At 35.2% G+C, this 18,131-nt stretch overlaps 1 protein-coding gene and 1 pseudogene across 1 annotated transcript; both read left to right on the forward strand.

Moving 5' to 3' along the window:
* The first annotated feature begins 936 nt into the window (after positions 1 to 936).
* LOC127129535 (uncharacterized) lies at positions 937 to 7,072 on the forward strand (annotated as a pseudogene).
* Positions 7,073 to 8,221: 1,149 nt separating this feature from the next.
* LOC127132370 (uncharacterized) lies at positions 8,222 to 12,663 on the forward strand. The gene is made up of 5 exons (XM_051061314.1): positions 8,222 to 8,965; positions 9,191 to 9,308; positions 9,756 to 10,108; positions 10,437 to 10,535; positions 10,687 to 12,663. Exons 1-5 carry the CDS (start codon positions 8,394 to 8,396, stop codon positions 12,194 to 12,196), a joined length of 2,652 nt encoding a protein of 883 aa, XP_050917271.1. The 5' UTR covers positions 8,222 to 8,393; the 3' UTR covers positions 12,197 to 12,663.
* Positions 12,664 to 18,131: the final 5,468 nt, after the last annotated feature.

The following is an 18,131-nucleotide window of genomic DNA, read 5'->3' on the forward strand; positions in this document are numbered from 1 at the left end:
AATTTTTTAGTATAACTTTACATATTTTTAAATATTCTTTATACTTTAGCAAATTTTAAAATAATTTTTTTTATAAGTAATTAAATTTTTTAGTATAACTTTACATATTTTTAAATATTCTTTATACTTTAGCAAATTTTAAAATAATTTTTTATATAAGTAATTAAATTTTTTTTATAAGGTCAGAGGGAGTATATATTTTTTATCTTACTTGCTTAGTCTTTAAATCTTCTATTGGATATTTAAAGTAGATTAGCCCATTGTTTGTAAAAAGTGAAAGTTTGATGTGATATTACAATGTATCTTATAGGTAGTGTAGCTATGTTGTAGTATTGAATGATGGGAATATAAAATAAGTGTCACTATAAGGTTTTGCATGTGTCAAATATTACTTCTAATGCACACAAAAACTTTTCATGTTTTCCAATGCTTCTGCGTTTTACAATGCTAAGATTATAATGAGTTATGCATGTTTTTTTTACTTTTTAAGTGTGTCTTTTAGTCTACCTATGTACCATTAATCATAACTCTATATTATAATAATGTCTTATATATATAATTAGAAAACCAATACCACATATATATTGAATAGGCTTACCAATTATTAATGTAACAAAAACTAATTATTAAACCAATACCAAATGATATTTTAAACCATTTTCTTTTACTGTATGAATATACTACTATATGATTTAATTTATAAGACTAATTTTTTAAAAAAAGAACATTAAAACTTGCATGACTATTAGCTTTGAGGTTCATGACTTTTACTCTAATTGTTCTTGCGGCATGTTATAGGTAGAAGCTTTGTTCCTGTTAGAATGGCTACCACCCAAACATAAAAATTTCCAACTTTTGTTATATTCTAACATGGTTTCTATTCTTCTTAAGATAATCTGATATCATCATCTACATTCACTACAATTCTCCAACGAAATGGAACCACCTGCTAACTCCAATAAAGAAATTGCAGCTTTGGCACGACGTAAAAGGAAGCAAATTCTTAAAGATAGAAGATCGAAAAAACTCCAAAACATAGATAACTTTTATAACCACTATGAAGCTTCTCAGATGTACTACGCTCCATCGAGGCCAATCATCAGAACACCACTGTCTAATATAACTTCAACTGTTCTTAATGAAAGAAATATGTTTTCACATTCTCCTGGAATTGCAACAGGCAGTGGTATTTCAATGAAGAATTTTGAAAGTGTCTCTACAAAACAGGTTGCGGCTTTTGCACGGGAAAGGAGAAAACAAATTCTGCAAAGAAGAATCTCACAATCTCATGATGAGAACTTTGACAAGAATTCTCCAAGTTGTTTCAGGATAAATACTCCATCATTTACTCATTTAGTAACACCACCTTCCAATATAACTTCTCCACATTCTAATGCAAGAAACTTGAACATGAGTGCGCAACCAAGTACTTCTGCTTACAAATCCAAAAAACAACTGAATGTGGGTGCTATTCAATCCATGAGTGTGAAACTTTTAAATTATTTTGCCAATGAGAATCATGATCCCTCTTCTTCATCCACACCCAATTCTCCTGTACATGATGCATCTACTTTCAATTCTGTTCCAAATTTTAACATTGCTATGCATAACTCTGTTGATGATACATCCACTGATGATTCTATCAGTGACGGCTCTTGCGAATTTAATGTTGCAGATGGAAATTATGATTCCAGTTCCAGTCTTGATGATGACGAAGCCTTTCAATACAATTCCTCATCAATTGATTCTTGCAATATTGGTATGTTTAACTCTAACATTTGTTTTACTTATAACTTTTCATTTAACAGACTTAGCAAATTTAATAAATGCATTATAATATTCAAAAACGTTTCTTTTAAATAGATTATTCTGATATTGGTGATCCTACGGTTGAGTGCACACATTGTGGAGCACTTATGTGGTATCAAGAAAAAACGAAGAAAGGAAAGAATTGTTCAGTTCCTAAGTTCCAACTATGTTGCGGAAAAGGAAAAGTTGTTTTGCCACTTTTGAAAACACCAACATTATTACTTCGGCGTTTATTGTTTGATAATAGCGAAAGCGAAAGTATAAATTATCAGCAATATTGTCGATTGTACAACATGATATTTGCTTTTACATCATCGGGTATGAAGGTCGACAACAGATTTCAAGATGAAGGGGACCACCTAATCTAAGAATACATGGACAAGTCTGCCATCGGATTGGGAGCATGCTTCCTTTACCTGGAGAATCTCCAAAGTTTGCTCAACTATACATTTTCGACACCGACAATGAGGTTCAGAATAGAATTGAAGCAATAGGGTGAGTTTATATTCTTCATGCGATTTACTTCATGATTAAAAATTCCATAATTCTAAAAAATATGCCATCACAGTATACTATTAATAGATTTTGAATAGACTAACCTTTGGAAAATCAATATGCAGGAACAACCCCTATATTATTCCAGATACTGTTAAAAGATTGAAGCTTATGTTGGATAAGTTCAACACACATGCTAAGTCTTTTAGGATGGCAGCAGATAGATTGAAAAATTGCAGTTTACCTGATCTTAAGTTGAAATTAATCTCTGACAGATCAACAGACGGCAAGATCTACAACCATCCAACTGTTTTAGAGGTCGCCGCACTTATCGTTGGTGATGTTGATACAGGTCATAAAAGAGATATTCTTCTTGAGAGACAGAGTGGACAACTGAAAAGAATAAGTGAGTTTCATCCAAGTTATTTGTCATACCAGTATCCACTGTTGTTTCCTTACGGTGAAGATGGATTTAGAGTTGGCGTTCTTCTTAGGGAAACTAATTCAAAAAAACCAATGAAGAGGAATAAGCTTACAATTAGAGAATGGCTTGCTTTTAGGATTCAATCTAGGAATAATGAAGCACAAACACTATTACTGTCAAGAAGGTTGTTTCAACAATTCTTGGTTGATGGATTTACGATGATGGAGTCCCAAAGATTAAATTATATAAGAAAACATCAAAAAAAGGTTGCGTGTTTCTAAATATGGCAATTTGAATGATGGAGAACAGAATGCCAACACTCAAGGTTCCAACAAAGGTAATAGAGTCGTTTTACCGTCGACTTATGTTGGAAGTCGAAGGTTCATGGAACAACTTTATTTTGATGGCATGGCTATTTGTAGTCACTTTGGTTTTCCGGATCTTTTTATCACATTTACTTGCAATCCTAACTGGCCTGAAATTCAGAGATTGGTTGCCAAAAATAACTTGAATTCTCAAGATCATCCGGATATCATTTCTAGAGTCTTCAAGATTAAGTTTGATGAGTTGTTGTGTGATCTAACAAAAAAGCATGTGTTAGGGAGAGTTGTTGCATGTAAGTTTTAATTCTAATTATTTTATCTAATGATATACGTATTATCCGAATATTTAATGATAAACTCATTTTATTGCAGATATATACACAATTGAATTTCAAAAGCGGGGTTTACCACATTCCCATATCCTTCTATTCTTGCATCCCTGCAGCAAGTATCCAACTCCAGATGATATAGACAAGATCATTTCAGCAGAGATACCAACAGAACAAGATGATAAGCCACTATATGATTTGGTAAAGACACATATGATCCATGGTCCATGTGGTATAGCAAACAGGTCTTCACCCTGCATGAAAGATGGAAAGTGCTCAAAATACTTTCCCAAAAAGTTTCAGCCCCAGACCATTGTTGATCAAGATGGATATCCTATGTACCGAAGAAGAGAAACCGGTAATACGGTTATGAAAAAACAAGTTCAACTTGATAACAGGTATGTAGTTCCTTATAATCTATATTTGTTGAAAAAATATCAAGCACACGTCAATATGGAGTGGTGTAATCAGAGTACTTCTATTAAGTACTTATTCAAGTATATTAACAAAGGTTATGATAGAATTACTGCTGCGGTTGTCCAAACAGAATCTGATGGAACTTCGGTCATAAGAAATGTTGATGAAATCAAGCAATATCTTGATTGTAGATATGTCTCACCAAGTGAAGCGTGTTGGAGGCTTTTTTCATTTCCTATTCATGGTAGGTCACCAGCAGTTGAGAGGTTGTACTTCCATCTTGAGGGAGATAATTCTGTTAACTATACTGATTATGAATTGATTGATGAGGTGCTTGACAAACCAAGTGTGAAAGAATCAATGTTTACGCCGTGGATGGAAGCAAACAAAATATACTTTGAGGCACAAAATTTAACTTACTCTCAATTTCTGATGAAGTTTGTATATGATAGAAGATATAGACGGTGGAGACCACGAAAAAGGGGTCATACTATTGGTCGCCTAATTTGGGTTCCTCCAAGTACCGGTGAGTTGTATTATTTGAGAATGATGCTGACAGTTGTCAAGGGCCCTACTTGCTATGAAGATATAAAATTCGTTGATGGAAAGGTTCAGGATAGCTTTAGGGATGCATGCTTCCATATGGGATTTCTTAACGATGACAATGAATATGTTGCAGCGATAAATGAAGCAAAAGATTGGGGTTCTGGACATTTTTTGAGAAAGTTATTTGTTACGATGTTGCTATCCGGTACAGTGAATAGGCCACGTCATGTTTGGGAACAAACCTGGAGGACTTTATCTGACGGTATTTTATATCAACAGAGACAGAATACTAATAGAAGAGGTAAATTTCCATTATTTGTTTTTCCTTTGAAGAAATAGTTTTGGTCTGCACTATATGCAATAGTCTGAATATTTATTTAACTTATTTTATTTTATAGAGAATGTCTTTACTAATTATCAAAATATTTTATATCTTTCATATATGAATTTGTGTTGACCCATATGTTTTATATTAATTAATTAGCTCTGCGCATCATAAAACTAAGTGTAAACAGAATTTGATTAATATTATATCATACATTATATGTTAACTATTAAGTATCTAATGGCAGACATGATTAAGATACATACAATACCTATTTGTTAAATATTACCTAACAATTCATATATATCCTACATTTTGTAAGTATGTTGTTCCTTTCAGGAACATTATATGCATTCATATTCCTAACTAATTAAAATACAATTTTGTGTTGAATTTGATCTTCAAATTTTAGAATAATGTTTCTAAGCTGAATCTAACTACTTATCTAATGCTATTCGTTGAAATTTTTGTAATAATATTAGATATACACTTTCAGGTTGTATATGTATTTTATGATATATATTCAAATTGTTACTATATAACTGCTTATAAAATGTTGACAGAATTGCAACTATCAGACACTGAGTTAAAGAATTTGACACTCATTGAGATTGAAAATATGATGCAATCAAATAGAAGACGTTTACATGAATTTACATGTATGCCATATCTGGATAGCTATGTCACAAAGCATGTTGGCAACCGGCTGATTTACGACGAACTTGATTACAATGCTGAGAAAGAGCAAAAGAATTTCAAAGAGCTTTTTCATGCACTTACAGGTGACATATTTTATTTTTATTATGAATTTAAAAATCTCTTATATTTTTTCTACTTATAATTATAACTTGATAATTTAAAGATGAACAACTTGCAATATATCATACCATCATGGATGCTGTCAACAAAAAAATAGGAGGTGTGTTTTTTTTACATGGTTATGGAGGAACCGACAAAACTTTCATGTGGAGAACACTATCAAGTGCCCTTCGTTCATAGAAAAAAATTGTTCTTACTGTTGCTTCAAGTGGGATAGCATCATTATTACTGCCAGGTGGAAGAACCGCACATTCAAAGTTCAAAATACCCGTGCCAACACTTGACAACTTAACTTGCAATATCGACAAAGACACTGATCATTCACAACTACTTGAAGCCACCGATGTCATAATATGGGATGAAGCACCTATGTCTCATAGGCACTGCTTTGAGGCATTGGATAAAACCCTAAAAGATGTCATAAGCAAAAAGGGTTTCCAAAATGCAATTTTTGGTGGAAAGGTTGTTGTTTTCGGAGGAGATTTCCGACAGATTCTTCCAGTTGTTCCTAGAGCAAGTCGTTCTGATATTGTCCATGCATCTATTAGCTCATCCTACGTTTGGGAATATTGTCAGGTTCTAAAGCTCACAAAGAATATGAGACTTCGACATGGAAGGGATAATACAAGTTCTGATGAACTAGCAAAATTCTCAAAATGGATATTGCAAGTTGGTGATGGTAAGATTTCTGAACCAAATGATGGATTGGTTGATATAGAAATTCCAAAAGAATTATTAATTTCAAATTTTGAAGATCCAATAAGGGCTATCGTTGATTACACATATCCGAATTTGTTGGAAAAATTTCAAGATGTTACGTTCTTACAAGGAAAAGCCATTCTTGCCTCAACCATTGAAGTTGTGGATAGAATCAATCATTACATATTGGATCTGATACCAGGTAAATGTTAGTTAGCTTTTATCTTTTCTAAACATAAAACAATACACTATAGCAATTATTTTTAATAATGTTTTATGTTTTGTTTTATGAACGGATATTTTAGGGGAAGAGAAAGAGTATTTGAGTTTCGATTCAATTGATAGAACATACACAACTTATAATGAATCTTATGAAGTTTTAACTCCTGAATTTCTTAGTAAATTAAGAACATCAGGAATTCCAAATCATAAGATCAAATTGAAGGTCGGTACACCTATTATGCTAATGAGAAATTTGGACCAGGTTTATGGACTGTGCAATGGAACAAGATTAATTGTTACAAGGTTAGCAAATCATGTCATAGAGGCAAAGATCATGTCTAGAAAGAACATAGGTAAAATTTTTTACATTCCAAGAATGTCTATGTCACCGTCTGATTCACCTTGGCCATTTAAGTTGATTCGGAGACAATTTCCAATAATTGTCTCCTATGCAATGACAATTAATAAATCCCAAGGTCAATCACTTGATAGTGTTGGATTGTACTTGCCTACTCCAGTATTTAGTCATGGTCAGTTGTATGTTGCTATTTCACGAGTTAAGAGCAAAAGTGGGCTAAAAATCCTAATCCATGACAAGGACAATTCACCGTGTTCGACTACTACAAATATTGTGTACAAGGAGGTCTTCGAAGCACTTGGTTAACCGGTAAGCTTTTTATCTTATTATATTTTGACAACAATTTAATTACTTTCTACATTATTCAATAACTTTTTTGCTTACCTCGACTATATGAAATTAAATAAATTATCATGCTTACTGTATATGAGTCAAATGGTTCTTTTGTATGAACATCCTTCTAATGCTTTATGCTTCTAATGTTATTTTACTTTTCATCTTATGAGACATTCACTTAAACTCATGAATTGTATTTGTTTGTCATGCAGACATGCTAGCCATCATGTGGTCACACACAATTCAATTGAATGAGACTACTTGATCCTCATTCGGCCAAAGACACAGTTGTTTGTTAACTTTTGATAGCAATTTTTTTACTTTGAATAATTGGACTATGGTTGAAATTTCTATTGTTTTTTTATTTAAGAATGTTTCAAATTTCAATTTATTTTAGTTTTAAATTCATTTTAGTTTTAAGATCCAGAATACTTTTCGAACTAAAGTTTCCTATGCTATTTGTCCAGAATAGCTATATAAATCTGCCCTTTTATTTTATCCAACATTTTCACACAAATGTTTCTCACATATTAAATGATTCATTAATTTGACAACAAAAAAATGTTCGCTCGCATATTTTATAAAAAAATTGTTTATGCAATATATTTTTAATTATATAAATATTAATGAATTTAATAAATATATATAAATTTGAAAAGTAATAGTGACAATCATATAATATAAATCCCGACGGAACCCGTGCGATAGCACGAGTATCCCACTAGTTGTATTCTCAAATTAATATCACTTTATCATTTTTAATATGAGATTAATTGAAATACACTGTCAGTGTAAAAGGATTTTACACCATCATTTAATTATAGACGAGTTTGACTTTTATTTAAAAAATCTATAAAGTAATACAAACGGGTGATGGTGATGAATCGACGGTGTAAAACTTTTTACACTGACAGTGTATAGTAATTAATCTCTTTTAGTATTTGATAAAAATATTTTAATAAAAATATCGTTATCTCTTTCATGTATTTTTTTTAATATATATGTGAAATGGTTTAGATTAGAAAATTAATTAAGAAGAAAATAATTAGAATCTTTTTTTGGAAAAAATAATTAAAATTTAAAACATATTCCGTCCATTTGCATGAATTGAAAAGAAAATAAAAATACAGTAGCATGAACTTGAACTTTAGACTAGTGAAGGTTTTACATAACATAATAGGGTTTAAGCTTTTCCGCCACCGCGCGTCTCAAAAAAGCTTTTCCGGCGGCTCGTAACCGACGGAGGTTTGAAGCTCGCACTGATGCGATAACTCTTCCGCTCAAAACGACAATGGCGTACGGTCGTTTATCTCTTCTTCTCACCAAACGACGCCTCTTTCTTTATTCCTTAAACCCTAAAACCCCATTCTTACGCTCTCACCTTTTCTCAACTTCCCAAAATCCAAACCCTAAACCTTCATCCCTTTCCGCTCGTCTCAGCTTCGTCTTCGATCAAATCGATGCAATCGAAAAGGAACGTTCTCAGAAACATGAGACACTTCAACGAATTCGAGCTTGGCGTGATTCTAAAAACTCTCAAAACGAAATTGCCGAACCCGTTTCGGAACCAATAACAACATCTTCGTCGAATGAAGAGGCGAAAATGAACAGTGAACCTGTGGAATTGGTGAAGAAAGAGGTGGAGTTGGTGCATCCGTGGCCGGAGTGGATTCAATTGATGGAGAGATTGGTGCATCAGAATTATTTTGATCATAGGAGGAAGGATGAGGATAAAATGGTGCAGGATTTAGGGTTTGATACTCCTGAAGATGTACATGAGGAGGGGTTGGATTTTACTAAGGATTTTAAGAGTGTTCATGCTGCGTGTCTCAATTTCGGGAAGGACCGTTTTGACTTGTTGAGGTTTGTGCATTTTAAACTAAATTGAAATCATTTTGGTGTTTGAATTGCTTGGGTTTTTTCAGATTATAAGAAAAATGTCATTTTTTTATTAGTTGTGTTATTTTCAATTGTGGCTGTTATTGTTTTGTTTTGTTTGTTAATCCTTGAGGGTGTTATTTATATGGTGATAAGTTTGTTACTTTGCATTTCAATGGCTGAAATTATTGATTGATGGATTGATTTCAGGTCCCTTTCGAGGCAGGATATTCAAGTTCTGGTTGGTTTTGGATGCCCCAATGGGGACAGGAAGGTGGTTTTCTCCGGTAAACTTTTAAGGAAGCTTGTCCACCTTGACGAAGGAGATGTAAGTGTAATATGTACTGTTGGGTGTTCAACACAATTAAGTGACTATTCCTTAAGTGCTTATTGATTCATTGTTATTTTGGTTGCGACAATCTATTTGTCTGAGTTCTTTAAATCCATTTGTGTGGATACATTTCAAGGAATGAATAGGAATTTTGTTTGAGATTATAGCGGTGGTAGGCTGTGAATATCATCCTTGCTATAGTACTGAGAAGATATATAAATCTGTGGTGTCTATAATTTTTTCGCCGGTGGAAAAGAACCTGAGATTGATTTGACTGTTCTGGTTTTTTTTCATTGTTATTCTCTCATTCACATCTGTCACCATTTATTTGGGCCCCCTTGTGATCTTTCTTTTATTTGGTTTTGGACTTCAGCCCAAAGCATATTTCTCTCGATATTTGAATATACTTTATATATTTATGATACCGAAATTCATTGATATCAGGTCTGTAGTTCCTGCAGCTTGAGAAACAATTGTGACAATGCATATCTGCTTACAAACAAAGAGGATGAGGCACGAACTATTGATATAATGCGAATGCTACTGACATTTGGGTTTGATCCTATTAATGGGTCAGTCACCAATAAGCCACTTCTGAAGCACAAGTCTGTCAAAGCAGTGGTTCGTAAGTTGCTTCATGAAGTTGTCAAATTGAGTTCAGTTCCTATTGATCCGAATCTCCCTCCTCCGGTGATAAAAAAGCCTCCACCAAAGGTGAAACAACCTCCTCCTACCCCCAAGAGACGTGTTGGACGGGATGATGTTGAGATGAAAAGGGGGGACTGGCTATGTCCTAAGTATGTATCTCTGATTTATTTGCAATATTAACTATAAAATGTTTGTTTTACCACCCAAGTGCATGTCAATTTCTAGTGATTTTTCTTATATTAAACTTTTTTTACCAATTTATTATGCTTGCTACGCCATGCAAACCAAGTAAACTTTTTTTTGGCTGACAAACCACTGATAAGCATCATTGTTAGATATTTTTGCTCTTTCTCTTTTTCGTAATTTGTGATATAATGTTCGACTGCGTGTCAAATTGGATATGAATAAGCTGCTTTGAAAGATATGAGGTATATGGTTTATTTTTCTTGTTAATTGAAGATGCTAAATACTTCTCAGGTGTGATTTCATGAATTTTGCAAAGAACAATGTTTGCTTACAGTGTGATGCCAAGCGTCCAAAGAGACAGTTGCTTCCAGGAGAATGGGAATGTACTGAGTAAGTTTAAGTCCATTTAATGTTCTGAGGTTACATTTCACTGTTCAAACCCCTCCTCTCATACGCATACAAAAAGAAATTATGTTAACCAAAGATTGCTAGATTTTGCAAAACTCTTGAGCATAGGGTTCTTTTGTTTTTTATCTGGCAGGTGCAACTTTTTGAATTACAGGAGGAATGTGGTATGTTTTCATTGTGAGTGTAAACGCCCACCTGAAGAATTCCTGGAAAATAAAATTCAAGACAACAAGTACAGTTCCGGACCTAACTTTAATAAGACGGGCAGTCGACAAGAGGTTTCCAATGCCTGGAATTTTGACTTTGATGACAATGAATCAGATGGTGCAGAGGTTGCTGCTTTTGAGTATGCAGATTCTCGTGGTATAAACAAGGATTTTCCTTCGGATAATAATGATCAGCGTGTGGGGTGGGAAGATGATTTTGAGAAGAATAACAGAGTGCCAAGGTCCCGTGATGAAGAATATGTTAATCCCGGTCCTTCCAGACCTAGAACTGGTTTTGATGATTTTGACGATGAGGATGATATAGATAGTTACGAGCTTGAAACTCAAACTGAAGCTAGTAGTGCAAGATCGGAAGCAACAAAAAATAAATTTTCAGAAACAGAAGACTCTTTGGACTGGGAAGATTCTGAAGATATTGATGACAAAATGCATGCTCCTCATAAAACTGCTTCAGGAAGAATTGAAAGAACCCGATCAGTTCGCAAGAATACATCTTTCTCTCGATCCAAGGATGATGAACTTGATTATGATTCTGATGAACAGCGGTCTATTCTTTCCAATTTCAAATCTAGCCATGTTTTTGGTGCTGACCAGAAAAGGAAAGGCAGAGGTCCAACCAAGAAATTAAGCTTTGGTTCTGAATCTGACGAGGATGGTGGCGCAGGCTTATACTCTGATGAGGATGATGACTTAAATGATGCATATTCATCCAGACAAAATAAAGGTATAAAACGTGATCCATCCAGGCAAAATAGAGGAAATAGACATGATTCTGGGAGAAGGAGCTTTACTGAAGACAGGAATTCTGGTGGTTACAAAGCAAACATGTTCAGTGATAGTGATGATTTTGATGATTCATCCCGACAGTCTTACAGAAATGACAGAGGGTCTCAGGGAAGTAACCGTGATCGGAAAAGATTTGATGATTTTGATGGATCATCCCGGAAATCTTATGGTAATGATAGAGGGTCTCATGGAAGTAACCGTGATCGGAAGAGATTTGACGATTTTGATGGATCATCTCGGAAGTCTTATGGTAATGACAGAGGGTCTCAGGGAAACAGGAAGAGATTCGATGATTTTGATGGATCATCTCGAAAATCTTATGGTAATGAGAGAGGGTCTCAAGGAAGTAACCGTGATCGGAAGAGATTTGACGATTTTGATGGATCTTCCCGGAAATCTTTTGGTAATGACAGAGGGTCTCAGGGAAGTAACCGTGACAGGAAGAAATTTGATGATTTTGATGGATCACCTCGAAAGTCTTATGGGAATGATAGGGGGTCCCGAGGAAATGGCCGGAGCCGGCAGAAATTTGATGACAGGGAGCGTGGCAGAGGACAGTTTAACAATTACAGTATGGATGAAAAGGGTGATGGTGAGTTTAGAAACAAGAGGCGTGTGATTGAAAGATAGCCAAATAGCTCCATGAACACATTTTTTGTCACTCGGTTTGTTGTTGCACATAACTTCTACCAATCACCAATATTCTAATGTGGTACAATCCATAAAAGGTCTGTTTTTTTATGAGATTTGTTAAAATATCATGAGATGGACTGAAACTCTTCAATCTTGGTAAAGTTTACATGTTCAATTGAAAGAAGAGAAAAAGACATGTCTTGGGAGTTGGCTAGAACTAGTGTTGAGTTGAGCTATCCATCGGCAAAGATAACTTGCCATATGAGCAGCTGTGCCCTGTCGTAATGGGATCATCCAAATACATTGCCAGGAATACCGAATAACCACATTTCTTTCTTTTAGCCAAATAATAACAGTGTTGTAATCTGTCATCAATATTCTTGTTCTTGAACTTTTTTATATTAAAATACCCAGTTTTTGTAAAATTATACACCAAAAATTGTAAAATATATGTTTTGTTTCTATTATGGATCGCAAAATATTAAACATGTGGTTAATTTAAAAAATGGCAGAAACGCAAAAAAGGTATACTTAAATTAAGGTGACTTCTGAAATGATGGTTCGATGTGTAGACATTCAATCTTGCCCCACCTCTCATAGAGGTGGCAAAACAAGTTTATATTTGTAGGGTTTTATAGGTAGGGGTGGTAATAGGGGGGTTTTTGGTAAAATGGATTCAATCCGTTGAATATATTTGTTTTGTCTATACTTTTTTTTGTGGGGTAGATCAAGATTTTAGGTCTGTATCTATTAATGTATTTGTTTCGTACCGTTATGTTTTTCGGAGTGCGAACATTAATATAAAATTTAAAAAATTTTTTTAGACTTAAAAAGGCATGATCTAAAATTTGTCCCTTATTGGCTTCATTTTTTGCAAGATAGACTAAAATTTTAGGTCCGTACCCTCAATTATGTCCCGTCCCATTCTATTCAATTTTTTTTTTCCTTCAGAATTTTGCATATGCCCTCGTATGCGTCATTTAAACCGTAATAGTTTGGAAGTCACATCTAAATTTAAGTATATTTGGAAGCCACCTAAATTTCTATTGGAATCGATGGAACAATTAGAATTTCAAAGAAGAAAAATATGTGTGAGAGAGAGCATATTTGAAAACTACAAAAGTAGATATATATATATATATATATATATATATATATATATATATATATATATATATATATATATATATATATATATATATATATATATATATATATATATATAGGCAACCAAGGTTCAAGTCCAAATATACAACCCAAGCCCACTTCAATATAACAACTATATGTTGTATTCGTCAGCTACATCGACTAGGTTATACAACCTTGTCATCCAAAAACTATCAACAAGTTCAAGACTTCACATTCAATATAAGTCAGACATTACAGACATACTAGATTTTTGTTCAAGCACTACAAAGGTTCAACTTTAACACTCATAATGCAATTTGCACGTCACGAGCCTTAAGTAGTAGAGAAAGGATGAGAGAGAGTATTCATATCCTCATTCTGAATATCTTTGGGTACGGGACGAATAACACAGTTGCTCATAGTATTCACCTCTACTCATAGACTTTAGTGTAATTTAAATTGAATAATTGACAAGCCTTTCTACACATATGTGGGATGTATTACCCTTTGTTTTCTTTGTTTCAGTAAGACTAAAACCATTTTTGTGAATAAACTCAAAAACAATTAAAAATACGATTAGAATTGTACGCCACGAGACTTAAGCAATAGAGAATGGTGTTAGACTATGGCACGAATCTAGAAGGGGGGGGGGGGGGGGTTGAATAGATCCCAATTAAAAACTTGAGTCGGCGCTACCAATTTAAAATTGGTTTTGAAAAATTGTTTTAAGTGCGGAAGCGGCCGAGGAAAATTTTAGTCTAAAACGAACGGTTATTGGAAAACCGGATATGCGTTAAGCTAATGAATTAGAGATAAAGTGAAATACAAATCACTACACCAATTGCACAATCAATGATATGTTTCACTTACTAGGATTCCTAGTTCCAATGATCCAAATACCAAATTAAACAAGATACAAACTTAAGACAACTTTGGTTTAGGCAAATTTTCAAACACTTGGCGTGCATAAACACTCCAAGTGATATTTGTGTTGAGTAAGTAATTCAAATTAATCTAGTACAATATACTATTATACTTTGGATTCAAAAAACAGAGTTTTAATCTCTTACTCAACTTATATCAATGTTTGGTAAAATTGCTTAAACTAAAATCACTTAATTTTTAAGCTGAAAAACACTTATGCAGAAAATCAAAGAAGACAGAGATTTGATGAGGCAGTTCCCCCGTCGTCCTCGCTTCGGGGTACGTCTGACCTCAATTCTAAACTTAGAATTGAGATGATTTAATTAGATATCACCTGTGAAATTTAACCGTTTATACAAGGATTGCAAAGCAAGTAAACAACAGAACTCCCAATGTGTTGAATGATGCTTCCTATCCTTGCTCCTTGATTCAAGATGAATCAAGACCTTCGATCGTTGTTGCTAGACCTCCGATTCCAGCCCCTTTGTTGAAGAATCTTCCGTTCTTCAAACCCTCGGCCCGGCTGATCTCGAACACAACGAATCGAACCCGAATCCTTCCCTTCAATATCACCGAATCCGCTACTAGACTGATGAAGACTTCCTCTTCTCAATCACCTTCGCTCAGCTGAATATTGATGAAGCAATTCGTCCAAAAACCCCCAAACACAAACCGGTATTGGAGGACAAAACCCTAACGGTTTTATTCAAGAAAGAACCTGCCACAAGCTTCAACCCGAACCGGATTCTCCAATCTCAGCTTCGAACCTTATCACCTTTAACCGATCACGAAGCACACCAAAAATGGTTGTGTGTAGTTGATGTGTTGTGAAATGTTGAAGATGAAGATGATGAATCTTGGACACCTTTTTTACTCTTTCTTGTTTCCTTGAACACTTGAATTCAAATTGACAAATGTTAGTTGATAAAAGTAATTTGACTTCTATTTATAGTAACAACTTACCAACCAAAAATAACAGCTTTTCAAACAGTGGAAAATACTCAGAAAACTGAGTTTACGCACGAGCGGTCGACCATAGGTCGGCGTGCGCTGACCCGTGGGGAATGCGCCGACCCCTATGGTCGACTCAAGTATTCCATGGGCTGACCCATGGCCAAATGAACTGTGCCATGCGCCAACCTGTGGTCGACTCAAGCAATCATGAGCTGACCAGTCACCAACTGGTCTGTGTTATGCGCTGACCCTTGCGGTCGACTCAAAGCTTCCATGCGCTGACCTGTGGTCGACTCAAAGCATCATGCGCTGACCAATCACAACTGGTCTGTGTTATGCGCCGACCCATGGTTCATGTGCTGACCTGTATGGTCGACTCAAAACCTGCACATCTGCACAATTTCATATTTTTGTGATTTTCATGCATTTTGTCATGATCACATCTTTTCCACATATGTTGTACGAAGTATGGCAGTATTAGATGAGCATAGAAAAAGATATGTTGCATTTGTTTTGTAGAAGAGGAATCGACAATGCCGATTCATCCATGGTGGTCATTTGTCATCATCGAAACCTGTGATTGTATGTTGTCTGACAGTTTGCCCTTACATACTCCCCCTTTTTGATGATGACAACCTGTGCTAAAGCCAACGAGACAAACAATTTGCAGTATTTACACATTGTGCACACTCCCCCTTTCTTTTGTAATCTAAGGCGATCTATCTGCAAAACCGACTGTTAATTGTGGTGAAGATTTTGGATGCTTGTACTCTTCTCCCCCTTTGACAACATCAAAAAGAGATAAGTAATGATGATTCAACGTAAGACAAAATTCAACAGGAAATAACACTATCAGATAATAATATCACACCAAATATCATTACTGAACGATAATCATTAATTAAAAGAAGATACACATTAAAATTAATGTTGCACAAACAAGCATTACAGAGAATTCAGTCAAACAACAAACAAATTCAGATGCATATGCAGTTTTATGTCCTAATGACCTCGTCCTCGACGGAAACAACCATCCGTTATTTTGTCAGCAATACACAATGAGAATTTTAATGTAAATGCATGAGAAATTTGCAGTTTTTCACTGTTCTGCACATGCTCACATGTTTGATGCATAATTAGAATGCCATACAACAATAAACATCCAAAGAGATACATCATGCATATATATATACAATATTATTATGTAGTATAGCTATTTAACCATGAAACTTTCCAGAGAGAGAGAGAGAGAGAGAAAGGAACAGTATCACCTTGATGCCGGAGTGACTCGGTGAACAATAAACTTGTGCTTGCAACAACATCAACTTGTTAGAAGTACAAGATTATAGTCTTAAATGGAATACGGTAAAACAATAGATTATAGTGCCCGTTCCGAAATATCGAGAATACCAAGTTCTCGGCGGATATGAAAGAAAGGTTCAGTGGCTAGCGGCTTTGTGAAGATGTCCGCTAGTTGATTTTCAGTATTAACATGTTCAAATACAATGTCACCTTTCTCTACATGATCCCGAAGAAAGTGGTGTCGAATTTCGATATGTTTGGTGCGAGAATGCAACACAGGATTCTTGGTAAGATTAATGGCACTTGTATTGTCACAAAAAATGGGAATACGTTCAAGTTTGAGGTTAAAATCCAATAGTTGTTGCTTAATCCATAGGATTTGAGCACAACAACTACCGGCGGCAACGTATTCCGCTTCGGCGGTTGACAAAGCAACTGAAACCTGTTTCTTGCTATGCCAACTGACCAAAGAGTTTGAAAATAAGTGACAAGTGCCACTGGTGCTTTTCCTATCCGATTTGCAACCGGCAAAATCGGAATCGGAGAAACCTACCAATGAACAATCATTACCTTTATACCGTTTTACATCTACTTCCTTACTGTCTTCATCTTTGTTCAAGTTTGTACAAGTAGGCATGGGGGTGTCTATGGCCTTAGCTTTTGCCATGTCAAATCTCTTGATAAGGTCCAAACAGTACTTTGTTTGACTCACGAACGTCCCTTCTTTGAGCTGTTTAATTTGCAAACCAAGAAAGTATGTGAGCTCCCCCATCATACTCATCTCGAATTCGCCCTGCATAAGGTCTGAAAATTCTCTCACAAGGTTCATGTTAGTAGACCCAAATATAATATCATCTACATAAATTTGCACTAATATCAAATGCTTTCCTTGACGTTTAATGAAGAGGGTTGTGTCAACCTTTCCTCTTGAGTAACCTTGATCGAGTAAGAATTTGCTTAGTCTCTCATACCAAGCTCTAGGAGCTTGTTTGAGGCCATACAAAGCCCTTTTCAGTTTATAAACATGATCAGGATACTCATGGGATTCGAAACCCGGAGGTTGTGCGATGTAAACCTCTTCATTTATGTGACCGTTAAGGAACGCACTCTTAACATCCATTTGGAATAGTTTAAAGTCTTTCGCACAAGCGAAGGCAAGGAGAAGGCGTATAGCCTCGAGTCGGGCAACCGACGCATAAGTTTCCTCATAGTCGATGCCTTCCTCTTGGTTATACCCTTGCGCGACTAAGCGCGCCTTATTACGGGTTATTACCCCGTTTTCGTCTAGCTTGTTCCTAAACACCCATCGGGTGCCGATTACTCGATGATCTCGCGGAGGAGGGACAAGGTCCCAAACCTCATTTCTGGTGAACTGATTAAGTTCCTCGTGCATTGACAAAAACCAGTGTTCATCGAGTAGGGCTTCTTTAGGGTTTTTAGGTTCCATTTGCGAAACGAAAGCGAAGTGATAACAGAAATTACTTAGCTTAGATCGAGTTGTTACACCCTTTGAGATATCTCCGAGAATGTTGTCGATTGGATGATCTTTGGAAGACTTCCAAGCTTGAGGGAGATCATCGTTTGAAGGCGGATGAACTGCCTCGGTTTCCTCATGGAGTACATC

The sequence above is a fragment of the Lathyrus oleraceus genome, chromosome 3 (assembly GCF_024323335.1).
Source record: "Lathyrus oleraceus cultivar Zhongwan6 chromosome 3, CAAS_Psat_ZW6_1.0, whole genome shotgun sequence".
NCBI lineage: Eukaryota > Viridiplantae > Streptophyta > Magnoliopsida > Fabales > Fabaceae > Lathyrus > Lathyrus oleraceus.

Bases quoted from the DNA above. Each gene is read 5' to 3' on its own strand.
- LOC127132370 (XM_051061314.1), top strand. From the start codon at position 8,394: ATGGCGTACGGTCGTTTATCTCTTCTTCTCACCAAACGACGCCTCTTT. The intron at 8,966-9,190 runs GTTTGTGCATTT...GATTGATTTCAG, and splicing joins GACCGTTTTGACTTGTTGAG to GTCCCTTTCGAGGCAGGATA. The intron at 9,309-9,755 runs GTAAGTGTAATA...CATTGATATCAG, and splicing joins TCCACCTTGACGAAGGAGAT to GTCTGTAGTTCCTGCAGCTT.